Source organism: Macaca nemestrina, chromosome 17 (genome assembly GCF_043159975.1).
Source record: "Macaca nemestrina isolate mMacNem1 chromosome 17, mMacNem.hap1, whole genome shotgun sequence".
In the NCBI taxonomy this organism is placed as follows: domain Eukaryota; kingdom Metazoa; phylum Chordata; class Mammalia; order Primates; family Cercopithecidae; genus Macaca; species Macaca nemestrina.
In genome coordinates, this window is record NC_092141.1 from 71,434,522 (window position 1) to 71,461,053 (window position 26,532).

Below are 26,532 nucleotides of genomic sequence, written 5' to 3' on the forward strand. Positions count from 1 at the left end.
AAAAGAAAAAAAGAAATGTAAGTTCACCTGTCTTCCACAAATCCCCTCCCCATAAAGGTAAATACTGTTAACAATTCAGCAGTTATCTTTGTCAATTCTTTCCAACTTTTAACTGACATATCTAAATCTAGGGAGATATACACACAAACACACACACACGTTAATAGTTTCTTTGTATTGTTGTATTTTACCGTCTAGTTGGGGTTTCTGATGCATGACCATGATTAATATTTTTTACCCTTAAACAATAACACTCATATTCTTATTCCATGCCCTTCTTTCTTAAGGGCCAAGGGTCAAAATCAAAAAAGTGGAGACATTTTTGGAAAACATGGGAACTAAAATCAAGGATGAGGAACTTGAGGAACTCATGACCCAACTACCAACTGAGGGTGAGTATTACAAATATCTCTATGCTCTTCAGAGAAACATTAAGCCCTTCCATTAGAACTGCTGAAATTAGCCTTTCTAGCATCATAATGAAGTAAATGTAAAAACTTAGTTCTGAGTCATGATGAAACACCATCTTCAAAAATGCTTTTGAAAAGATATGTCAGGGATGCCACTTGAAGCCTCAGTCATGCCTGGGAATGCCACACACTTAAGGACCTGAAAGAAAAAGGAATTGAAGAGAACATTTAAGAGAAAAATCAAGAAAGTCAAAAGTCAAATGATAAATTAGAAATGAATAGTTGCAAGCCAAAGAGCTAATATCCCTAAGGTAGCAAAAGCCCTTGTACATTGATAAGAAACATACTGATAATAGAAAAAATAGGCAGATATACAAATAGATAATTCATACAAGAGGTAATACAATGCAAATCCCCAAATAGCATATGAAAATATGTTTAACCTCACCAATAATCATGAAAATGCAAAATAAAACACAATGCAACACTATCTTCATTCATTGGACTGGCAAAACTTAACAAGATGGATAATATTTAGTTCTTATGAAAATATGAGGAAAGGGACTAACTGATAAATTTGGGGTGGGAGTTGCCATTGCTATATATACTTTTTGAAAAGTCACCTGACAGTGTCTAAGGGGGAAAAGTCTTCTCTTTTCCCTGGTGAATCTAGCATACGTTCCTCATGCAGTATACATTATTTCCTTGTGCTGGGTCCTGGTCCCTGTTTTGCCACAGACTTGCTGACAAATGATTTAACCCTACTTAATCTTAGTTCCTTCATATGTAAAATGGGGAGTTGAACTAAATGACGCTCTATGATTACTTTACTTCTTGCTCTGAAATTAGTATATATAATGCATGTAATGCAGTCTAGAATAGTCAGTAAATGTTAGTGATGATGGATGGTGGTGTTGTGGTGATGATGAGGAAGATAGAAAAGTTGTTAACGAGCAGAACAAAAGGAGAGGCACTCCAAGATGGCTGAATAAGAAAAGCTCCAGTCTGTGCTCCCAGTGTGATCAATGCAGAAGATGGGTGATTTCTGCATTTCCACCTGAGGTACCTGTTTCATCTCATTGGGACTGGTTGGACAGTGGGTGCAGCCCACAGAGGGTGAGCTGAAGCAGGGCAGGGCATCACCTCACCTGGGAAGTGCAAGGGGTCAGGGGATTTCCCTTTCCTAGCCAAGGGAAGCTTTGACAGACTACCTGAAAAAACAGGACACTCCTGCCCAAATACTGCGCTTTTCCCAAGGTCTTAGCAACTGGCAAAGATATTCTCTCCCATGCCTGGCTCAGCAGGTCCCATGCCCACGGAGCCTTGCTCACTGCTAGCGCATCAGTCTGAGATCAAACTGCAAGGCAGCAGCCTGGATGGGGGAGGGGCGTCCACCATTGCTGAGACTTGAGTAGGCAGGGAAACTGTAACTGGGCAGAGCCCACCACAGCTCAACAAGGCCTACTGCCTCTAGACTCCACCTCTGTGGGCAGGGCATAGCTGAACAAAATGCAGCAGACAACTTCTGCAGACTTAAACGTCCCTGTCTGACAGCTCTGAAGAGAGCAGTGGTTCTCCCAGCATGGCGTTTGAGCTCTGAGAATGGACAGACTGCCTCCTCAAATGGGTCCCTGACCCCTGTGTAGCCTAACTGGGAGACACCTCCCAGTAGCACCCAACAGACACCTCATATAGGCGGGTGCTCCTCTGGGATGAAGCTTCCAGAGGAAGGATCAGGCAGCAATATTTGCTGTTCTGCAATATTGGTTGTTCTGCAGCCTCCGCTGGTGATACCCAGGCAAACAGGTTCTGGAGTGGACCTCCGGCAAATTCCAACAGACCTGCAGCTGAGGGGCCTGACTGATAGATGGAAAACTAACAAACAGAAAAGAATAGCATCAACATCAACAAAAAGGTCACCTACACCAAAACCCCATCTGTAGGTCCCCAACATCAAAGACCAAAGGTAGATAAAACCAAAAAGATGGGGAGAAGCCAGAGCAGAAAAGCTGAAAATTCTAAAAACCAGAGCATCTCTTTTCCTCCAAAGGATCGCAGCTCCTCGCCAGCAATGGAACAAACCTAGAAAGAGAATGACTTTGACAAATTGACAGAAGTAGACTTCAGAAGATCGGTAATAACCAATTTCTCTGAGCTAAAGGAGCATGTATGAACCCATCTCAAGGAAGCTAAAAGCCTTGAAAAAAGGTTAGACAAATGGCTAACTAGAATAAACAGTGTAGAGAAGACCTTAAATGACCTGATGGAGCTGAAAACCATGGCACAAGAACTTCGTGACTCATGTGCAAGCTTCAATAGGTGATTTGATCGAGTGGAAGAAAAGGTATCACTGATTCAAGATCAAATTAATGAAATAAAGTGAGAAGACAAGGTTAGAGAACAAAGAGTAAAAAGAAATGAACAAAGCCTCCAAAAATATGGGACTATGTGAGTAGACCAAATCTACATTTGATTGGTGTATCTGAAAGTGACGGGGAGAATGGAAACAAGTTGGAAAACATCCTTGAAGATATTATCCAGAACTTCCCCAACCTAGCAAGGCAGGCCAACATTCAAATTCAAGAAATACAGAGAACACCACAAAGATGCTCCTCGAGAAGAGCAACCCTAAGACACATAATTGTCAGATTCATCAAGGTGGAAATGAAAGAAAAAAATGCTAAGGGAAGCCAGGTAGAAAGGTCGAGTTACCCACCAAGGGAAGCCCATCAGACTAACAGTAGATCTCTCTGCAGAAACCCTACAAGCCAGAAGAGAGTGGGAGCCAATATTCAACATTTTTAAGGAAAAGAATTTTCAACCCAGAATTTCATATCCAGACAAACTAAGCTTCATAGGTGAAGGAGAAATAAAAGCCTTTACAGAAAAACAAATGCTGAGAGATTTTGTCACCACCAGGCCTGCCTTACAAGAGCTCCTGAAGGAAGCACTAAACATGGAAAGGAACAACCAGTACCAGCCACTGCAAAAACATGCCAAATTGTAAAGACCATTGATGCTAGGAAGAAACTGCATCAATTAACAGGCAAAATAACCAGCAAACATCATAATGACAGGATAAATTCACACATAACAATACTAACCTTAAATGTAAATGGGTTAAATGCTCCAATTAAAAGACACAGACTGGCAAATTGGATAAAGAGTCAAAACCCATCATGGTGCTATATTCACGACACCCATCTCATGTGCAAAGACACACATAGGCTCAAAATAAAGGGATGGAGGAAGATCTACCAAGCAAATGTAAAGCAAAAAAAGCAGGGGTTGCAATCCTACTCTCTGATAAAACAGACTTTAAAAATCAAAAGAGACAAAGAAGGCCATTACATAATGGTAAAGGGATCAATTCAACAAGAAGAGCTAACTATCCTAAATATATATGCACCCAATACAGGAGCACCCAGATTCATAAAACAAGTCCTTAGAGACCTACAAAGACACTTAGACTCCCACACAATAATAATGGGAGACTGTAACACCTCACTGTCAATATTAGATCAGCGAGACAGAAGATTAACAAGGATATCCAGGACTTGAACTCAGCTCTGCACCAAACAGAACTAATAGACATCTACAGAACTCTCCACCCCAAATCAACAGAATATACATTCTTCTCAGCAACACATCACACTTGTTCTAAAACTGACCACATAATTGGAAGTAAAGCACTCCTCAGCAAATGTTAAAAAAAAAAAAAAAAAAAAAAAAAAAAAAAAACAGAAATCACAACAAACTGTCTCTCAGATGATAGTGCAATCAAATTTGAACTCAGGATTCAGAAACTCACTTAAAACCGCACAACTACATGGAAACTGTACAACCTGCTCCTGAATGACTACTAGGTAAATAATGAAATGAAGACAGAAATAAAGATGTTCTTTCCAGCCAATGAAACAAAGACACAACATACTAGAATCTCTGGGATGCATTTAAAGCAGTGTGTAGAGGGAAATGGATAGCACTAAATGCCCACAAGAGAAAGCAGGAAAGATCTGAAGTCGACACCCTAACATCACAATTAAAAGAACTAGAGAAGCAAGAGCAAACAATGCAAAAGCTAGCAGAGGCAAGAAATAACTAAGATCAGAGCAGAACTGAAAGAGATAGAGATGCAAAAAAACCTTCAAAAAATCAATGAATCCAGGAGCTGGGTTTTTGAAAAGATCAACAAAATTGATAGACCGCTAGCAAGACTAATAAAAAAGAAAAGAGAGAAGTATCAAATAGATGCAATAAAAAATGATAAAGGGGATATCACCACCAATCTCACAAAAATACAAACTACCATCAGAGAATACTATAAACACCTCTATGCAAATAAACTAGAAAATCTAGAAGAAATGGAGAAATTCCTGGACACATACACCCTCCCAAGACTAAACCAGGAAGAAGTTGAATCCCTGAATAGACCAATAACAGGCTCTGAAATTGAAGCAATAATTAAGAGCCTACCAACCCAAAAAAGCCCAAGACCAGATGGATTCACAGCCGAATTCTACCAGATGTACAAAGAGGAACCGGTACCATTCTTCTGAAACTATTCCAATCAATAGAAAAAGAGGGAATCCTCCCTAACTCACTTTATTAGGCCAACATCATCCTGATACCAAAGCCTGGCAGACACACAACAAAAAAAGAGCATTTTAGACCAATATCTCTGATGAACATCAATGCGAAAATCTTCAATAAAATACTGGCAAACTGAATTTAGCAGCACATCAAAAAGTTTATCCAACACGATCAAGTTGGCTTCATCCCTGGGATGGAAGGACGGTTCAACATATGCAAATGAATAAACGTAATCCATCACATAAACAGAACCAAAGACAAAAACCACATGTTTTCTCAATAGATAATTTTGCCTTTGACAAAATTCAACAGCCCTTTGTGCTAAAATTCTCAATAAACTAGATATTGATAGAACATATCTCAAAATAATAAGAGCTATTTATGACAAACCCACAGTCAATATCATACTGAAGGGGCAAAAACTGGAAGCATTCCTTTGAAAACCAGCACAAGACAAGGATGCCCTCTCTCACCGCTCCTATTCAACACAGTGTTGGAAGTTCTGGCCAGGGCAATCAGGCAAGAGAAAGAAATAAAGGCTATTCAATTAGGAAATGAGGGAGTCAAATTGTCCCTGTTTGCAGATGACATGATTGTATATTTAGAAAACCCCATCGTCTCAGCCCAAAATCTCCTTAAGCTTATAAACAACTTCAGCAAAGTCTCAGGATACAAAATCAATGTGCAAAAATCACAAGCATTCTTATACACCAATAAGAGACTAACAGAGAGCCAAATCATGAGTGAACTCCCATTCACAATTGCTTCAAAGAGAATGAAATACCTAGGAATCCAACTTGCAAGGGATGTGAAGGACCTCTTCAAGGAGAACTACAAACTACTGCTCCTCGAAATAAAAGAGGACACAAACAAATGGAAGAACTTTCCATGCTCATGGATAGGAAGAATCAGTATCATGAAAATGGTCATACTGCCCAAAGTAATTTATAGATTCAATGCCATCCCCATTAAGCTTCCAATAACTTTCATCACAGAACTGGAAAAAGTTCATGTGGAACCAAAAAAGATCCCACATTGCCAAGATAATCCTAAGCCAAAAGAACAAAGCTGGAGGCATGATGCTACCTGACTTCAAACTATACTACAAGGCTACAGTAGCCAAAACAGCATGGTTATGGTACAAAAACAGATATGTAGACCAATGGAACAGAACAGAGGCCTCAGAAATAACACCATATATCTACAACCATCTGATCTTTGACAAACCTGACAAAAATAAGAAATGGGTAAAGGATTCCCTATTTAATAAATGGTGCTGAGAAAACTGGCTAGCCATATGTAGAAAGCTGGAACTGGATCCCTTCCTTACACCTTATACAAAAATTAATTCAAGATGGATTAGAGACTTAAATGTGAGACCGAAAACCATAAAAACCCTAGAAGAAAACCTAGCCAATACCATTCAGGACATAGGCATGGGCAAGGACTTCATAACTGAAACACCAAAAGCAATGGCAACAAAAGCCAAAATAGACAAATGGGATCTTATTAAACTAAAGAGCTTCTGTACAGCAAAAGAAACTACCATCAGAGTGAACAGGCAACCTACAGAATGGGAGAACATTTTTGCAATCTACCCATCTGACAAAGGGCTAATAAGAATCTACAAAGAACTTAAACAAATTTACAAGAAAAAAACAAACAACCCCATCAAAAAGTGAGCAAAGGATATGAACAGACACTTCTCAAAAGAAGACATCTATGCAGCCAACAGACACATGAAAAAATGCTCATCATCACTGGTCATCAGAGAAATGCAAATCAAAACCTCATGAGATACCATCTCATGCCAGTTAGAATGGCAATCATTAAAAAGTCAGGAAACAACAGGTGCTGGAAAGGATGGGGAGAAATAGGAAGGCTCTTACATTGTTGGTGGGAGTGTAAATTAGTTCAACCATTGTGGAAGACAGTGTGGCGATTCCTTAAAGATCTAGAACTAGAAATACCATTTGACCCAGCAATCCCATTACTGGGTATATACCCAAAGGATTATAAATAATGCTACTATAAAGACACACGCACACATGTATTTATTGTGGCACTATTCACGATAGCAAAGACTTGGAACCAAGCCAAATGTCCATTATTGATAGACTGGATTAAGAAAATGTGGCACATATACACCATAGAATACTCTGCAGCCATAAAAAAGGATGACTTCATGTTCTTTGCAGGGACATGGATGAAGTTGGAAACTGTCATTCTCAGCAAACTGTCACAAGGACAGAAAAATAAACACCGCATGTTCTCACTCATAGGTGGAAATAAAACAATGAGAACATTTGGACACAGGGCAGGGAACATCACACACCAGGGCCTGTCAGGGGGTGGAGGGCTGGGGGAGGGATAGGATTTGGAGAAATACCTAATACAAATGATGAGTGGATGGGTACAGCAAACCAACATGGCACGTGTATACCTAGATATCAAACCTGAATATTGTGCACATGTACCCTAGAGCTTAAATTATAATAATAAGAAGAAAAGAACAGAATGAAGAAAGGAAACTCCATAATCTGTTAATCAGTTTTTCCTGTTATGAAAATATTTCCTAACAGAAAACATATTTGTTTATTAATTATTCCTTTTATATAAATAAATAAGACAATATGCAATTTAAAACATCCTATAAGAAATAGCACTGGGCTCACTGTCTTCCTTCTCTCCTACTCCTGCCCTTGTTCTTCAATATCTTTCATATAGATCAACGGCTTTTGACTTTGTGCCATGGACCCCTTTGAAAATCTGATGAATGGACCACTTCTGAGTATAATGTTTTAAAATGTATAAAATATAATAATAGGATTACAAAGAAGCTAATTATATTAAAATATAATTTATCACAACATTAAAATATAAATTATTAGTATTTATTAAAACATTTAACACTTTCCAGTAGCGGTTCAATTTTTTTTTTTTTTTTTTTTTTAAGATAGAGTCTTGCCCTGTCACCCAGGCTGGAGTGCAATGGCACAATCTTGACTCAGGGCAATCACCACCTCCCGGGTTCAAAGGATTCTCCTGCCTCAGCCCCCCAGTATCTGGGATTACAGGTGCACGCCACCATGCCCGGCTAATTTTGTATTTTTAGTAGAGATGGGATTTCACCATGTTGTCCAAGCTGGCCTTGAACTCCTGACCTCAGGTGATGCACCCGCCTCGGCCTCCCAAAGTGATGGGATTACAGATAGTTAAAATTATTTTTATGGCCGGGCGCGGTGGCTCAAGCCTGTAATCCCAGCACTTTGGGAGGCCGAGACGGGCGGATCACGAGGTCAGGAGATCGAGACCATCCTGGCTAACACAGTGAAACCCCGTCTCTACTAAAAATACAAAAACTTAGCCGGGCAAGGTGGCAGGCGCCTGTAGTCCCAGCTACTCGGGAGGCTGAGGCAGGAGAATGGCGTGAACCCGGGAGGCGGAGCTTGCAGTGAGCTGAGATCCGGCCAATGCACTCCAGCCTGGGTGACAGAGCGAGACTCCGTCTCAAAAAAAAAAATTATTTTTATAATATTAAAGTAATGATGAGGGCCAGGTGTAGTGGCTCACACCTGTAATCCTAGCACTTTGGGAGGCTGAGGAGGGCAGATCATTTGAGGACAGGAGTTTGAGACCAGCTTGGCCAACATGGTGAAACACCGTCTCTACCAAAAATACAAAAAAAAATTAGCTGGGCGTGGTGGTGCATACCTGTAATCCCAGCTACTAGGGAGGCTGAGGCAGGAGAATTGTCTGAACCCAGGAGACAGAGGTTGCAGTGAGCCAAAATCACACCACTGCACTCCAGCTCAAAAAAATAAAATAAATAAAAAATTAATAATGAGCATAAGCAACATTTCAACATATTTGGAACAAGTATATTATGATTTGAAAATGTCAGTGATTTCTATTAGTGACAAAGTCACAACTTTTGCAACTATTCTGACGGTTTATTGCCTACATTAATAATTGAAGAAAATAGTAAATTTAAATTAATGGTTAGTGAAAAGAAAGACACACTTTTGGCCAAGCATTGTGGCTCACACCTGTAATCCCAACACTTTGGGAGGCCAAGGTGGGAGGATCGCTTGAGGCCAAGAGTTCAAGATCAGCCCAGGCAACATAGCAAGACCCTATCTCTATTTTGGAACATAAAATAAAATTAAATTAAATGTTAAAAAGGCCAGCGCAGTGGCTCATGCCTGTAATCCCAGCACTTTGGGAGGCCGAGGCGGGCAGATCACGAGGTCAGGAGATCAAGACCATCCTGGCTAACACAGTGAAACCCCGTCTCTACTAAAAGAATACAAAAAATCAGCCAGGCGTGGTGGTAGACACCTGTAGTCCCAGCTACTCGGGAGGCTGAGGCAGGAGAATGGCGTGAACCTGGGAGGCAGAGCTTGCAGTGAGCTGAGATTGCGCCACTGCACTCCAGCCTGGGTGACAGAGCAAGACTTCATCTCAAAAAAGAAAAGAAAAAAGAAAGTATTTTTTTCCCATTCCAGCTCAAGACCTCCCTGAATTCTGGCAATACAGAGTCAATAGACCCAGGTTAAAAACTCCTGATGCAGGTCATCCATCCAATACTCTGACCTCTTGTTCCTTTATATCTTTAACTTCAGTCATTTTTTCCTCCCTTCCATCCTGATTACCACTCACATAGTAATGACCTGGAACTTGTCCTTCCCTAATACTTCATCACGTCCAAAATCTGTTTCATAGACGCACTCTCTAACCTTTTTCCTTCCAGTTCATTTACTGTGGAGACATTTTTGCCATAACACCACATAGGAATTCCTGAAAAACCTCCTGTTCTGTAAAATTACCCACTAAAGTAATGGAGCTTATGGAGAAAATTCTGGAAGCACACTCAAAATCTATGCCAGCTTGTAACCAGAACACTACCAAAAGCACAAGGAAACTTGTACCGCCCAGGCAAATAGCACAGAACAGCTATAAGATATTTTAAAATGGGCCAGGCACAGTGGCTTATGCCTACAATCCCAGCACTTAGGGAGGCCAAAGTGGGTGGATCACAAGATCAGGAGTTCAAGACCAGCCTGGCCAAGATGGTGAAACCCTGTCTTTACTAAAAATACAACAAATTAGCCTGGCGTGGTGGCAGGGACCTATACCCTTAGCTATTCAGGAGGCTGAGGTAAGAGAATCGCTTGAACCCAGGAGGCAGTGAGAGGTTGCAGTGAGTCAAGATCACACGACTGCACTCCAGCCTGGGCAACAGAGCAGGACTCCATCTCAAAAAAAAAAAAAAATTAAAAATGCATACACACACACACACACACATCCCAAAAAAGGAGTTAAAGAGCTGGCTTGCCATTCTGAAATAGTGTTGGTGGAAGTAGAGCTCTCAGTCAGTGAAGCTGGTTCCCTGTCCTGCATCATAGGTACTAATTTTTTAATTTTATTAAAATATGGAACAGAAAGGGCTCCAGCTGTAGCCCCAACCTAAGATTTTTTTCTTGCTTGCTGAAGAAAAGGATTCCTTTCTTATTTAGGAAAAATTACATATGAACCAACACACTGTTCACATTACTGTAACATTATTCCATTTACCAATTGAATATGATGAAACAGTGCTACTGAATCATGTGTTGTACCAGAACAGAGTATAGAACTCCAACTCCAGCTATTCCAGCCATGTGGAGACCTTCATGCCTTCGACCCTACTTTTCTTTTATTATTCAACAACCCCACCACCACCATCTCTTAATTTTCTTCCTTCCTTAAATTAGATTCACTGCCTCAACATCATATAAGCTTACAAACTCTCTGAACTTCAAATTTCCTTGGCAAAATCTTGGCCATTTTTTACTCCATGATTACCCCTGAACAGCTTAACATTGCTGAAGATCACAAAGCCATACTAATAGAACTCATTTCACGTAATGGGCAGAAACTTCAAGTTAGCCCTTAACACTGCCAAAAAAGTTCCCACTATGTTTTCCAAGTAACTTCACTTTCTCACTCTCAGAGACAATTTCACACCTTCTCTGTCCAAATTTCCAGTATCTCCTCACTTCAACTCTCAGCTAATGATCTCACTTCAAACTTCATAGAGACAATAGATGCAGTTAGAGAAGAAATACCTCATTTCCTACCTCCATTTCTATGAACCTACGTATACCTATGTCCACATGCCCTGCCTTTTGTCTTGCTATAAAGGGGAAAGAATGCTCCTTTCATGGGCCAGCCTTTCTACTTGCACCCTGGATCCTGTTTCCTCTTGCCTTCTCAAAAACTTACCTCCTGCAATATTTCCCCTTTCCTGCATCATCAGTTTCTCCCTCTCTGAAGTATCTCTATCTATATTTCTCTTGACATGCAGCTATGCTTTTCTCTCACACTTGCTCCCTACTAGCTACCACATCATCTCTTGGTTCCTCTGCACAGCAGAGTTGCCTCAAAAAGTTGTCGTTACTCATTGTTTCCATATCCTCACCTCCCATTCACACTTCAGCATTCTCCAGTTAGGTATTTATCTCCACGATGGCACCAAATGAGCTCTCAACAAGACTGTCAATAATCTACTTCTTGCCAAGGCTCACAGTCAATTCTTTGTTCTTATTTTACTTAACATCTTAGCAGCATTTGACATAAGTGGCCACCCCCTTTTTATTAAAATACATTTTTCGACCAGGCACGGTGGCTCATTCCTGCAATCCCAGCGCTTTGGGAGGCTGAGTCAGGTGGATCGCTTGAGCCCAGGAGTTTGAGACGAGCCTAAGCAACATGGTGAAATCCTGTCTCTACAAAAAAATAAAATAACTATCCAGCTGTGGTGGCACGTGCCTGTAGTCCCAGCTACTCGGGAGGCTGAGGCAGGGGGATCACTTGAGCCCGGGAGATGGAGGCTGCAACGCACTGTGATTGTGTGCCACTTCACTCCAGCCTGGGTGACAAAGCAAGACCCTGTCTGAAAAAAAAGAAAAAGAAATGTGTTTTTCTCTAGGCTTTTAAAGCCCCATACTCACCTGGTTTTCTTCTTCGCTCACTGACATTTTCTTCTCAGTTTTCTTTTTGACTGTTCCTCCCCTCTTGCAAGATTGCAAGATCTCTAAATAATGAAGTTACCCAGGGTTAGACCCTTGGCTGTCTTTTTATCTACACTCTCCTCTTAGGAGATTGCATTCAGTCTCATTGGGTCAGATACCTTCTCTAAGCTGGTAGAGGAAATTTATATCTCTAGCTCAATTTCTCTAAGTCAGCAATAGCGTATTGAATGAGTTATTTGATATCTCCACTTGGATTTCTAAAAGTCATCACCAATTTAATGGAATTATTGGTTAATTCTCCTAAAATTTCTTAAGTCCTCCCCAACTCAGTAAAGGCATCCCATCCACCCTGTTGATTGGGGAAGGTAGACTAGGTTTCATCTTTGATTTCTCCTTCCTTCATATCCCACATTTAAATCTAGGTTCATCAACACCTGTGAAAAGAAGGGAAAACAAAATTTTGAAAAAGAAACTAGGTTAAAATGAAAAATACGTCCTGAATCCATCACTTGTCACCATCTCCACTACTGCAACCACAGCCCAAGCCACTGTCATCTCTTTACTGGGCCACTGAAACAGGCTCCTGTCTGGTCTCCATTCCTCCAGTTTCCTTATCCTATCCACACCAGCCAGAGTGATCTTTTGAAAGCTGAAATCAGGTCAAGTTACTCCAGTTTTCCAAGGCCTCCAATGACATTCCATTGCAACCAAAGTAAAATCCAGATTTTATCATCATGCCCTACAAGGCCCTGCATGGTTTGGCCCCTGTCACACTGACCTTCTGTCTCTTGATCATGGCAAATTCATTCCCACCTTAGGACTATTGCACACACTGCTCTTCCACTCGGAATGCTCTTCCCTCAATTCTTCACGTTTCTCATCATTCAGGCTTCAACCCAAATAGACCCTCCTCTGAGAGGCCTTCCCTGACCTCCCTGTCTAAATCAATTCCATCCTCTATAACTCCTTATTATGTTGCCCTATTTTATTTTTGATAGCATCTTAACAGTACATCAAATTATCCTTTTTGTTTATATGTTTATTATCTGTCTCTCTCACTACATTGTACACTCCTTAAGAGCCAGAACTCTGTCACCTTGCCTACTTTTGTATCCCCAAAGCCTATTCAAGTGCCTGGCACCTAGAAGTTGATACATAAATAGCTGTTGATTAATTGACTGAATAAAAGTACATAGGGTCAGAGTTGTTTATCCTCTCCCTATGCTTAACTGTAACCAATCACTTCTTAATTTAGACCACTCTGGTGGTCTTTAAAGCAAAGAAAAACCAAAAATTCGATAGATTTGTTACAATTAAAGCTTTATTTGTTTCTAAGGTAACACTGTTATCTCTGAGAATAAGTCCATAAAATTCTACGGAAAAATTTAAAGATTAGTAAATTCTGGCTGGGCATGGTAGCTCATACCTGTAATCCTAGCACTTTGGGAAGCCAAAGCAGGTGGATCACTTGAGGTCATGAGTTCAAGACCAGCCTGCCATCATGGTGAAACCCCATCTCTACTAAAAATACAAAAAATTAGTTGGGCATTGTGGCATGCACCTATAATCCCAGCTACTTGGGAGGCTAAGGCAGGAGAATCACTTGAACCCGGGAGGCAGAGATTGCAGTGAGCCAGGATCATACCACTGTACTCTAGCCTAGGCAACAGAGTGAGACTCCACCTCAAAAAAATAAAAAAGAAAAAGATTACTGAATTGTTTTGATCTTCCTAACTTCAGAACTTCGTACAGCATAAATGTTGAGGGTCTCAGTAACATCAGTTCATCTGACTCTGAGGTATACTTCCCTTGCCTTACAGGTGAGACAGCAGTTGACCTGAATGACTTAATGGATGCTGTCAGTTACATCAAGGGTGAGTTGCAAGCTATAATGGAAAGATGTTATAAGTAACATCTTAATATTTGCAATTAATGTTGGAGAAGAATATTTTCCATTCACACGTGTTCAGATTTTTTCATATAACATATGCTCCATTTTTGTGGATGCTGCTGAAGTTGAGTAAACAATAACTAATCTGTATTTATATATCAGTGCCCATACTAGTCTCCAAAATTTTCCCCAAAAGAGTTCTTCAAAGTAGTAATAGATATCAAGAGCCACAGAACTATTCATACCCTTTTCCCCACTAACCCCACTCTTAGATATTTATCCTTTAGAAATAGTGTCTTATTGCCGGGCACGGTGGCTCAAGCTTGTAATCCCAGCACTTTGGGAGGCCGAGACAGGTGGATCACAAGGTCAGGAGATCAAGACCATCCTGACTAACATGGTGAAACCCCGTCTCTACTAAAAAATACAAAAAACTAGCTGGGCGAGGTGGCAGGCGCCTGTAGTCCCAGCTACTCGGGAGGCTGAGCCAGGAGAATGGTGTGAACCCGGGAGGCAGAGCTTGCAGTGAGCTGAGATCCGGTCACTGCACTCCAGCCTGGGTGACAGAGCGAGACTCCATCTCAAAAAAAAAAGAAAAGAAAAGAAATAGTGTTTTGTTGAATAAAATGAAAAAATTTCTGCCTAAGGACTTTCATTCGTATAATATGGAGAAAATTGAAACTGATTAGAAATAACTAACCATATGAGAATTACTACATAAACCATGGTATGTCAGTTTAATGGGATAACATGTTAAAATGCTAACTGTAAAGATTATATGGCAACTTGGAAACATGTTTATGAAGGAGTAATTTTAGGTTGGAAAAGCAAAATATGGAATTGTACATATATTAGATTTCCACATTGTAAAAGTACAGTCTTATTGCCAAGACCAAAATGAAATATCAAAAACTAAAAATGGTTCCTGTGTTAGAGTGATGGAATTCTATCTTTCCCCTGTTACATTAATCTGTAATGTTGTTACATAAAACTAAGTCCCTATATGTATTTTAATTTGTTGTGGATTTTGCAACAACCCACCAGTCAATTCCTAACCCCTGGTTACTTTCTTCTTTGTAGCCACTTTCTGATTCTTTCAATCAGAATTAAAGATTTTTGTTTCTGACTCTTGTATTCTGAATGATAATGTATATAAGCACAGATAGTGTTCTTTGTCCTTTGCAAATAATTCTGTAATATTTCTGCAATTCATTTCTCACCCTTTCTAAGGTGAGGTGATTGATGTCCAGAACTTAGACAACTTTCTAGTAAGCGAAGGGATTGAGCTCACGGAAGAAGAAATGAAGGAGTTGATGCCTCATTTGAAATTTAATGGTGAGGTGTTTGTTTTATAATTACGTTGCCTTTTTAGAAGTGTATTTTTGGGCTGGACATGATGACTCACACCTGTCATCCCAGCACTTTGAGAAGCCGAGGCAGGTGGATCACCTCAGGTCAGGAGTTTGAGACCAGCCTGACCAATACAGTGAAACCTCATCTCTACTAAAAATACAAAAAATTAACTGGGTGTGGTGGCAGGCATCTGTAATCCCAGCTACTCAGGAGGTTGAGGCAAGAGAATTGCTTGAACCCAGGATGGGGAGGTTGCAGTCAGCTGAGATTGTGCCATTGCACTCCAGCCTGAGCAACAAGAGCAAAACTCCATCTCAAAAAAAAAAGAAAAAGAAGTGTATTTTTGTTGTCCTGTACATAACATCCTCAGAAATTATCCTTATCTTTGTAACACCTAGAACATAGCTTCCCAAACTTAAATGTGCATATGAATCACTTGGTCATCTTGTTAAAATGCAGATTTGGGGGCCAGACATGGTGGCTCACACCTATACTTTCAGTGCTTTGGAAGGCTGAGGCAGGAGGATCTCTTGAGGCCAAAAGCTCAATATCAGTCTGGGCAACAGACTGAAACCCTGTTTCTACAAAAAAAAATTTAAAATTAGCCAGGTGTGATGGCACATGCCTATAGTCCTAGCTAATTGGGAGGCTGAGGCAGAACAATCACTTGAGCCCAGGAGTTCGAGATTGCAATGAGCTATGATTGAATCACTGCATTCCAGCCTGGGCAACAGGGCAAGACCCTGTCTCCTTAAAAAAAGAAAAAAAGAAGAAGAAAAGCAGATTTCCGTTCAAGAATAGGGTAGAGCCTGAGATTCTGCATTTCTAACAAACTCTCAGATGATGCCAACGATGCTGGTGCACAAGCTACCTTTTGCCTATCAAAGACCTATCCTGGACTCAAGTGATCGTCACGCCATGAAGAAAAGACATGATATGTTAAGATTGTGCCTGACTTGCTGGGCGTGGTGGCTTACACCTGTAATCCCAGCACTTTGGGAGGCTGAGGCGGGTAGATCACCTGAGGTCAGGAGTTCGAGACCAGCCTGACCAACATGGTGAAACCCCGTCTCTACTAAAAATTAAAAAATTAGCCGGGCATGGTGGCACATGCCTGTAATCCCAGCTACTCAGGAGGCTGAGGCAGGAGACTCTCTTGAACCCGGGAGGCAGAGGTTGCAGTGAGCCAAGATCGCACCTGTGCACTCCAGCCTAGTGACAGAGTGAGACTCCGTCTCCAAAAAAAAAAGATTGTGCCTGACTTTCATTTCTTAAATCACAAATACAACCAATATGCTAAGTTGTGCCTGAGGGTATGATTCCATTCTGAAAAATAAGGAAAAATATTACAGCAAGTAAAACTAGAAAACAAAAATGAGTATTAGGAAGAGATACACAGGGGAAGGAAGGGGAATTTGGGGTTGGTTGATTTGTTTATTGAAATTTTATTATTGCTTATTGAGTCTATTTACATGGCTTACTCACTGGCCCTTGCACTATATAAATACTTTTTTATTTCTACCACTTCTTTTTTGTCCTGATACCCCAAAAAAAGATGTTCTAAGTGCATCAGAGGATAGCATTTCTCACTATAATGCTTCAGTGATGTTGTCAGAGAGTTTCTATTCAGCTCTGGCCTTGAATTTAAAAGAGTATATTGATTTGTTCAACCAGCAAATACTTATTGGTCACTGAATATGTCAGGCCCTATACGAGGTACTAGGAATACAAGGATGAAGAAAGGAGACATACTTCGTTTTCTCTATGAAGCCCATCTGAAAGTAGGAGATGAGACACTGAATTATTAGGTTTCTCAAATCATGGTTTTATAGCAATAAATTTGAACCTATCCATTGCAAACATATCTGCATGTTCTGTTCTCTCTAGGTTTTCATTTCTTCCTTTTCGCCTATGTTTTCTTCCTCTCCTCTTTTCAGTTGAAGAGATTTTGTTTTTTGTTTTTGGGACAGGGTCTGGCTCTATCACCCAGGCTGAAGTGCAGTGGCATGATATCAACTCCTGGGCTCAACCTTGCAACCTCTGTCTCCTGGGTTCAAGCTGTCTTCCTACCTCAGCCTCCCAAGAAGCTGAGACTACAGGCACACAACACCACGCCCAGCTAATTTTTGTATTTTTTGTAGAGACGGGGTACCACCACGTTGCCCAGGCTGGTCTCCAACTCCTGGGCTCAAGTGATACACCTGCCTCAGCCTCCCAAAGTGCTGGAATTACAGACATGAGCTACCGCACCCGGCCAGTTGAAGAGATTCTTTACAACCCTTCTAAATCCACTACTCTTGACCTCATCTAGTCTCTCTTCAAAAATTACTCCTTAAATAATTCCTTGCCGACATATTCAGTTTCATTTATCTCTCTGTATCCTGCCTCTAAAAAGGCAGATTGCCTTCAGATCAATCTTTACATAACAGTGATCAAAAGCCTTCATGACTCCTTGCTATGTTCCCAAAAAAGTCCAAACAAAACCCACTGCAACATAGCCCCCATGTACTTCTCAGCTTTCTCCTCTACTACTTCCAACATGTCATGCTCCAAACCAACTGAACTACCCACAGTTCCCTCAAAATACCTTGTTCCTTCTTACTTTTGTCCCTTTGATTAATACAATTTTCTAAAGCACAGAAAAGATGAACTGCTTTTTAAAAAGTAGAGATAGGGCCAGGCACAGTGGCTCAACTGTATCCCAGAACTTTGGGAGGCTGAAGTGGGTGGATTGCTTGAGACCAGGAGTTTGAGACCAGCCTGGCCAACGTGGCAAAACCCCATCTCACTAAAAATAAAAAAATTAGCTGGGCATGATGGCACATGCCTGTGATCCCAGCTACTTGGGAGTCTGAGGCATGAGAATCACTTTAACCCAGGAGGCAGAGGTTGCACTGAGCCAAGATCGTGCCACTGCACTCCAGCCTGGGTGACAGAGTGAGACCCTGCCTCAAAAAAAAAAAAAAGTAGAAATAGATGTCTCTTTCAAAGACTCATCCTTGCCAGGCACGGTGGCTCACACCTGTTATCCCAACACTTTGGGAGGCCAAGGTGTGACGATCACTTGAGTCCAGGAGTTCAAGACCAGCCTGGGCAACATAGGGAGACCCCCATCTCTACAAAAAAAAAAAAAAAAAAAAAGGTTTAATGAGCTGGGTGTGGTGGCACACACCTGCAGTCCCAGCTGCTCGGGAGGCTGAGGTGGGAGGATCGCTTGAGCCAGGGAGGTCAAGGTTGCAATGAGCCATAATCACGCCACTGCACTCCAGCCTGAAGGACAGAGCCAAACAGAGCCAAAACATAAGTTCATCTTTTTTTTCCATCATATTCACCTGACAGAAAAATGAATCCAAATTCCAAAGCAAACCAATGTCTCTAGTTCTTCTAACTCATGGGAGAATTTCAGCCTACTATGTTGTTTTTAATAATTTCACAACTTTTATGAATTTTTATGTGACTGCCTCTGTATCTAAACCAAAATGTTTTACAGGAAATGGAAAGATTAATGTTAAGTCAATAATGGAGGGCCTGAAGAAGTTTAAACGTAAGTGAAAATTTATGATACGATATAAAATTGTAATCTGATGCTATATGTGTATTTTTATCTGTGTTTTCTTGGTTATAAAAGTAATATGTGTTCATTATAGAAAATTTCTATATTTAGCAAATGACAAGATGAAAAAAGGAAATTTTAATAATTCTTAATTCTGTCCTCCAATGATAATCCATACTTTTATCACCACAAATTTTTTCCTTATGCGTACATAATTTCTGTGCATTTTTATCCATGTCCAATATATTTACATTCCATTTTCTTACTCATATTAAAATCTTACTTGTTTATAAATATAGCTAAGCCGGGCACGGTGGCTCATGCTTGTAATCCCAGCACTTTGGGAGGCCAAGGCAGGCAGGTCATCTGAGGTCAGGAGTTCGAGACCAGCCTGACTAACATGGTGAAACCTCATTTCTACTAAAAATACAAAAATTAACCGGGTATCATGTTGTGCGCCTGTAGTCCCAACTACTTGGGAGGCTGAGGCAGGAGAATCGCTTGAACCTGGAAGGCGGAGGTTGCAGTGAGCCGAGATTATGCCATTACACTCCAGCCTGGGTGACAGAGAGAGACTCTATCTCAAAAAATAAATAAATAAATATAGCTAATAATCTAAAGTTCCTTTCTGGATGCCTCTGAAATTTAATACATAATCTCAGTACTTTTTGCTTGTAGGCCCCTTATATTTAATTATTTCTAAAATAATTTTCTTATTGTGAAAATGTCATGTTCCATGCTTACACAGAAAAGAATGAATGGGAGATTTGAACATTATGCTGTGAAATTGATCAACAGAGGCAAGGTAAAACTTGTCTCTGCCCTCTTCCCACACATGTACAACCTCAATTTTGAATTCATTTTTAAGTAATTTTGGTTTGTTCTCTGCATCTGCATTCCTAACAAGTATGACAAAAAAGAAATTTGCTGTGTCTCTGCAAGCCTGACTGTGTTTCAAAAAAGGAGGATGTTGCAGGGCATGGTGGCTCACTTCTATAATCCCAGCACTTTGGGAGGCCAAGACAGGCAGATTGCTTGAGGCCAGGAGTTGGAGAGCAGCCTGGACAACATGGCAAAACCCCATCTCTACACAAAATTACAAAAATTAGCCATGTGTGGTGGCATACACCTGTAGTTCCAGCTACTCGGGAGGGTGACGTGGGAGAAATGCTTGAGCCCAGGAGGTCAAAGCTGCAGTGACCTGTGATTGCCCCACTGCACTCCAGCCTGGATGATAGAGTGAGACCTTGTCTGTAAACAGAAAAAAAAAAGGAGGATGTAAGAATAAGGTATGTTGGCCGGGCGCGGTGGCTCAAGCCTGTAATCCCAGCACTTTGGGAGGCCGAGACGGGCGGATCACGAGGTCAGGAGATCGAGACCATCCTGGCTAACACGGTGAAACCCCGTCTCTACTAAAAAATACAAAAAACTAGCCGGGCGAGGTGGCGGGCGCCTGTAGTCCCAGCTACTCCAGAGGCTGAGGCAGGAGAATGGCGTGAACCCGGGAGGCGGAGCTTGCAGTGAGCCGAGATCCGGCCACTGCACTCCAGCCTGGGAGACAGAGCAAGACTCCGTCTCAAAAAAAAAAAAAAGAATAAGGTATGTTATGCAAGTATCCACAAAATGAATTTTAATAAAAAAATAAATTTAAATTCTAGGTACCCATGCCTAACATTTCCAAATTAGTCCTGTTGTATTTTATTTGTAAAAGAAAAATATATATACCTTTTAATAAGTCCAGTCTATCCCATCTATTGCTGCTTTTGTTGCTAGTACTGGAAATTTTTCAGGAATGTTCATCTGGTAGTTTTTATCCCCAGCATTTAAAATCATGTTACCAGTTGGAGATACTGGAAACCATCTCCCATGGCCATGTATAAGTTCTGTGTTCACCAATAAGTATTTTTTGAGCACCCAGACACTGTTCAAGAAAGTTTAGCAGTGAACAAAAGATAAAGCAAGGTTCCCGCTCTCACAAAAGCTTAGTTTTTGAGTACATAGTATATGCTCAATAAATACTTGTTGGTTACCTGATAGAGGTTCTAGTCTCCCGCTTTCAGATAATTGAAGATGCACTAACCAAAACGGCTGTATCAACATCATTCTTAAGATAATCCCTCCTATCTGGGCAACTCAGAACAAACAGTTCTGTAAAACTAACAACCCCAGGTAACACAGGCGAGTCACCCATATCAGAATTAGCTGTTAACCATTTATAAAGCCAGAAAGGCACAACACTACACATCTCTTTGCTTACTTTTCTATCATTCTTCTTTCTCCTCTTCCACTTTTTCTTTTTTTCTCTTTTATTATCTTCTCCATATCTCTAAAAATATATTTTTTTCTTTTGCTCCAGCTTCCCCTTGTTTTTCTAGTGTTATTCTTTCTTTTTCTTCCAGTCTCTTTATCAAACATATACATTTCACATGCCTACTCAGCTCGCCCACGTGCTTTCTTGACTTCATAAGCCCCAATCCACTTGCTGCCACTGAAATATATTTTATTCTGTGAAGTCTGCAGTGCCTTAGAGAAAATTTAGATGTTTAAAATATGTTTCATATTTTTAGAAATTTCAAATACTGGTTTCTATTTCAAAGATTCACTCAATAATACTCCATTTTCACTTATAAAGTTTTCTTTGGCTGGGCATGGTGGCTCACGCCTGTAATCTCAGCACTTTGGGAGGCCGAGGCAGGTGGATCACTTGAGGTCAGGGGTTAGAGACCAATCTGGCCAACATAGTGAAACCCTGGATCTACAAAAATACAAAAATTAGCCAGACTTGGTGGCACACTCCCAGCTACTTGGGAGGCTGAGACAGGAGAATCGCTTGAACCTGGGAGGCAGAGGCTCCAGTGAGCCAAGATTGCACCACTGCACTCAAGCGTGGGTGACAGAGTGAGACTCTTGTCTAAAAAAAAAAAAAAATTCTTCATATGAGTATTAAGGGACAAATTTTATTTCTTTTTTTTTTTTTTTTTTTGAGACGGAGTCTCGCTCTGTCGCCCAGGCTGGAGTGCAGTGGCTGGATCTCAGCTCACTGCAAGCTCCGCCTCCTGGATTTACACCATTCTCCTGCCTCAGCCTCCCGAGTAGCTGGGATTACAGGCGCCCGCCACCTCGCCTGGCTAGTTTTTTGTATTTTTTAGTAGAGACGGGGTTTCACCGGGTTAGCCAGGATGGTCTCGATCCCCTGACCTCGTGATCCGCCCGTCTTGGCCTCCCAAAGTGCTGGGATTACAGGCTTGAGCCACCGCGCCCGGCTAAATTTTATTTCTTAATGCCATATTGACACATTTGCCTTCAAATGTACTACTGTGATTTAAGTCTTCACACTCAAATTCAGATGACAGACATAGGCATAATGGCAATGGCACTTTTCACACTTAAATAACTTTTTCTCCCATTTCCATTTCACCATTTCTACTTTCTAAAGAATAAAGGTGAATTTCAGCTACGTAAGCATGATAACATGGAAATAACATTTATATATGAACAACTTCAAGATCTGCTAAAATTTTTATTATTTGGTGGTGAACATTCAGAGCTTCACTCTGGCCTTCAGAGGCACTTGGGTTGTAAGGTTCCACATGAGAATTTCTAAAACTGTACTTACTAGGGACACAGAGAAAGTCTAATATACATTTAGAAAAAAAAGTCGCCATATAAAAATAAAGTCTGCTTCTTGTCATCTTCTAAGTCACATTCTCAACCAGAATATTGCTGCATGCGGTGTCTAAGAATGGCATAGGGTGCCTCTAGCAAACTAATATTTAGAAAGGGCGAAGAGCCAAGCAATAGGGAGAGAGAGAATGACAGATCAGAGGCAGGGAAAGAAAACATGCTTTATAGATGTAGGTTTTTCTGAATTCTACAGATTATGTGTTTTATATTAGAATTAATCCTTTCCCCATATGAAAGATATTTCTTCTTTATATGTATTGCTTTCTGCATTATATATTACCTTATATGATCTCTATAACCTAAAGGGATCACCAAACATTTTCCATGTTTCCATGTTTTCATCATCTGCCATGGACCTTTTTTGATATTAAAATAATACATTGTTGGTTTATCTGGCCAGGCCAAACCAAACCAAATACAGGAAACTGAGTTATTATAGCCACACTTTTCTCCTGAGTATTAATCTCCTCACACTTAGAAAACAAAACCACCCCACATTTTTAGAGGAAAGAAAAGAAAAAGAGTTAAATCTGTACTATTAAGGTTTTGGTTGGTTGGTTGTTCTGCCCATAGAAAGGGGTGGGGTGAAGGAAGATTTTGCAGTTAGTTAATTATACCCACATATTTCATAGGATAATTCACTAGAAAGAAATATCTATCTCATTAAAAGGTATCTAATTAGTCAATACCTTCCTAAACAAAGCATTCATGAAAATGAAGTGGGCAATAGATCATCATCTTGCTCCTGAATCAACAGATTTTCAAAGTCATTTCACTTCTTTACATCCTAAAAGATGATAAATGAACAGTCTTGATTTCAATGCTGACACTACAGTGCTTTTCAGTTTTTGCTTTCAGAGTGCAATACATTAAGGCACCAAAAGAAACAATATGAATGAGGATGGATATCCCATATAACCTTGACATTTTCTTAATTTTTTCACTCATCTGGGGAAAAAAAATAAGATAAATTATGCACTCCTAGTCTACTTTCCATAACTTCAGAAATTTATGTAATTTTGATTCTTAATCTTGTCTTTAAGCAAAAGGAATGGCGACTCTGCATAAGCTGAAAACTGCAAATGATATTAAAGGTGAGTGTGAAAGCTGATGTGAAGCCATTGTAAAGATGGGGCTTAACACTTTGACTTACATTTTTTAATACCATAGTTACTTTCCCTAATTGTCTTGTCAGTTTCTATCCTCCATCTACTTGTCCATAAGGTCAATGAACACCATTATCTCTCCAACTGTCTTTCTAAGTTCCTTGTGCCTTTATGGTCCACACCACACTGAATCATATGTGATTATCATGTATTTTATATTCTTTTCTAATGCTCCATTTGTGATTTTTTTAATCTCTAAGAACACTGTAGCCTATTTGGTATCGCAGCACAATTTACAAAGCAGGTGTTCCTGACTCTGCCATTAAAGAAATTAATTCAGGGGCCGGGCGCGGTGGCTCAAGCCTGTAATCCCAGCACTTTGGGAGGCCGAGACGGGCGGATCACGAGGTCAGGAGATCGAGACCATCCTGGGTAACACAGTGAAACCCCGTCTCTACTAAAAATACAAAAACTTAGCCGGGCGAGGTGGCGGGCGCCTGTAGTCCCAGCTACTCGGGAGGCTGAGGCAGGAGAATGGCGTGAACCCGGGAGGCGGAGCTTGCAGTGAGCTGAGATCCGGCCCCTGCACTCCAGCCTGGGTGACAGAGCGAGACTCCGTCTCAAAAAAAAAAAAAGAAATTAATTCAGTTCATTGGGCTTTAGTGTCCTTAGCAGTAAAATAAAATGAGTGAGGACCTGGAGCACTGGATCACACCTGTAATCCTAGAGCCTTGGGAGGCCAAGGCAGGAAGATCACTTGAAGCCAGGAGTATGAGTCCAGCCTGGGCAACTCAGCGAGACCCCTCTCTATAAAAAATTTTAAAATTAATCAGATATGGTGGTACTTGCCTACTGTAGTCCTAGCTACTCAGGAGGCTGAGTGGAAGGATCACTTGAGCCCAAGAATTGGAGGCTGCATTGAGCCATCACTGCACCACCGTACTTCAGCCTCGGCTAACAGAGAAAGAACTTGTCTCTATAAAAGAAAAATGAAGCGGGCATGGACACAGGAAGGGGAACATCACACACCAGGGCCTGTCAGGGGATTGGGGGGCTAGGGGAGAGATAGCATTAGGAAAAATACCTCATGTAGATTATGGGTTGATGGGTACAGCAAACCACGATGGCACGTGTATACCTATGTAACAATCCTGCACATTCTGCACATGTATCCCAGAACTTAAAGTATAATTTTTAAAATGTAATGGGTTGGGGCAGAATTAGGTTGATGATCTACTAGTTATCTTTCAGCTTTAAAATTCTAGGACTAATTTCTGTGACTGAAAGGACATTATCAATAAAGTAAAAAGACAACCCACAGAATAGGGAAAAATACTTGTAAATTTTGTAATTGATAAGGATCTAGTCTCCAAAATATATAAAGAATGCCGTAACACAACAATAAAGCTTGGCGTGGTAGCTCACACCTGTAATCCCAGCACTTCGGGAGGCCAAGGAGATCACTGGGGGCCAGGATTTCAAGACCAGCCTGGGCAACATAGTGAAACCCCATTTCTACCAAAAATACAAAAAAATTAGCTGGGCATGGTGACCTGCACCTTGTAGTCCCAGCTACTGGGGAGGCTGAGGTGGAAGACTCACTTGAGCCTGGAAGGTCGAGGTTGCAGTAAACCATGATCCTGCTACTGCACTCAACCCTGGGCAACATAGTGAGACCTCACCAAAAAAAAAAAAAAAAAAAAAAAAAACATAAAAAATAAGTAGTGTTTAATATAGTAAGCTCTTGGTGAATAATTGTTGAATTAATTTATAAATGAAGCCTTCCCTTTCTTTCCTTGTTTGTTCCTGTCCAGAATGGGAGGCAGTGTACCAAGTTTTAAAAGACTAGGTTAAAGTCAAATTATGCTCATAATGAACAAGTTCCCCTAAGCAGGAATAGGAAACCTCTAGAATTGCTGCAAGTGAAATGTGAAGCACTTTTGGGGGCCCAACTACGTAACTAGCTAAGCCTTGGGTGCCAGAGATATCTGTCCTTAGCCATGATAGACTAAAGACACCCCTAACTCTTGCACTAGAGGGTTTACAATGCCATGAGACATGTCAGATCATGAATACCTTGGTTTCTACTTAAAACAATCTTTTCTGTATTTACTCTTTTGAAATCACTTTTCCCAATAATACTAAAGACTATAAGCCTATGAGAGTTTTTTTGCCCCTCTTCCTAGGCTTAAACAATTAATGAAATGTTTCTTAATCACCATTCAGTGAAGGCAGCTGAGTAAAATGTTTTACCTGAACAACTTTCAACTGACTGAAGACTTTTTTTTTTTTTTTTTTTTTTTTTTTTTGAGACTAGAGTCTCTCTCTGTCACCCAGGCTAGAGTGCAGGGGCGTGATCTCAGTTCACCACAACCTCTGCCTGCTGAGTTCAAGCGATTCTTCTGCCTCAGCCTCCTGAGTAGCTGGGATTACAGGTGTGTGCCACCACACCCAGCTAATTTTTGTATTTTTAATAGAGATGGGGGTTTCATCATTTGGCCAGGCTGGTTTCGAACTCCTGACCTCAGGTGATCCGCCCTCCTCAGCCCCCCAAAGTGCTGGGATCACAGGCATGAGCCACCAGGCCCAGCCTGATGAAGACATTAACATGAAAATATATTAACATAGAACTTGAAACAAAAATTCTCCCCCTTCCCTGAAATCCCAACAGTGTCAAAATGTTCAGATTTTATAAATCACACCCTCATATACACCAAGGGTGCTGAATGAACCACATTGAAAACACACTTGCTGTAAGGTTGGAAGGAGCTCCTTGGGTCATTCTCTCCCTCAGCTTGAGCCTGAGCAGTGAATGAGGTCACAGTTGTGTGATGGAACAAACCCTTTATTGGATTCCTGATCTGATTGAAGCCCAGAAGTGGTAGGTAGCACGGCTTAAAAGTAGGTAAATATCACAATTTTGTAG

General features: G+C 40.8%; 1 protein-coding gene and 1 long non-coding RNA gene across 14 annotated transcripts in view; one reads left to right on the forward strand and one right to left on the reverse strand.

The window, feature by feature from the left end:
• On the reverse strand, positions 1-26,406 carry LOC112426929 (uncharacterized). Of its 2 annotated transcripts, XR_003018322.2 has the most exons (3): positions 26,355-26,390; positions 23,190-23,287; positions 1-609 (listed from the first exon to the last, which is right to left on the reverse strand). It is a non-coding gene; the product is annotated as an uncharacterized lncRNA (long non-coding RNA). The 2 variants fall into 2 exon arrangements; XR_011615928.1 differs by lacking the exon at positions 23,190-23,287 and having other exon boundaries at positions 26,355-26,406.
• The window catches only part of LOC105483060 (EF-hand calcium binding domain 3), a 575,939-nt gene that overhangs the window by 508,669 nt on the left and 40,738 nt on the right, over positions 1-26,532 (forward strand). For 8 of the 12 annotated variants that reach the window (XM_071083376.1, XM_071083377.1, XM_071083380.1 and 5 more), the window contains 5 exons: positions 288-392; positions 13,840-13,893; positions 15,141-15,245; positions 18,754-18,807; positions 23,544-23,594. In XM_071083376.1, coding sequence (XP_070939477.1) covers positions 288-392; positions 13,840-13,893; positions 15,141-15,245; positions 18,754-18,807; positions 23,544-23,594 — 369 coding nt within the window. Of the gene's footprint in view, positions 1-287; positions 393-13,839; positions 13,894-15,140; positions 15,246-18,753; positions 18,808-19,564; positions 19,654-23,543; positions 23,595-26,403; positions 26,512-26,532 lie in introns of those variants that run through there. The other 4 variants (XR_011615926.1, XM_011743641.3, XM_011743644.3 and 1 more) reach the window with 4 other exon arrangements.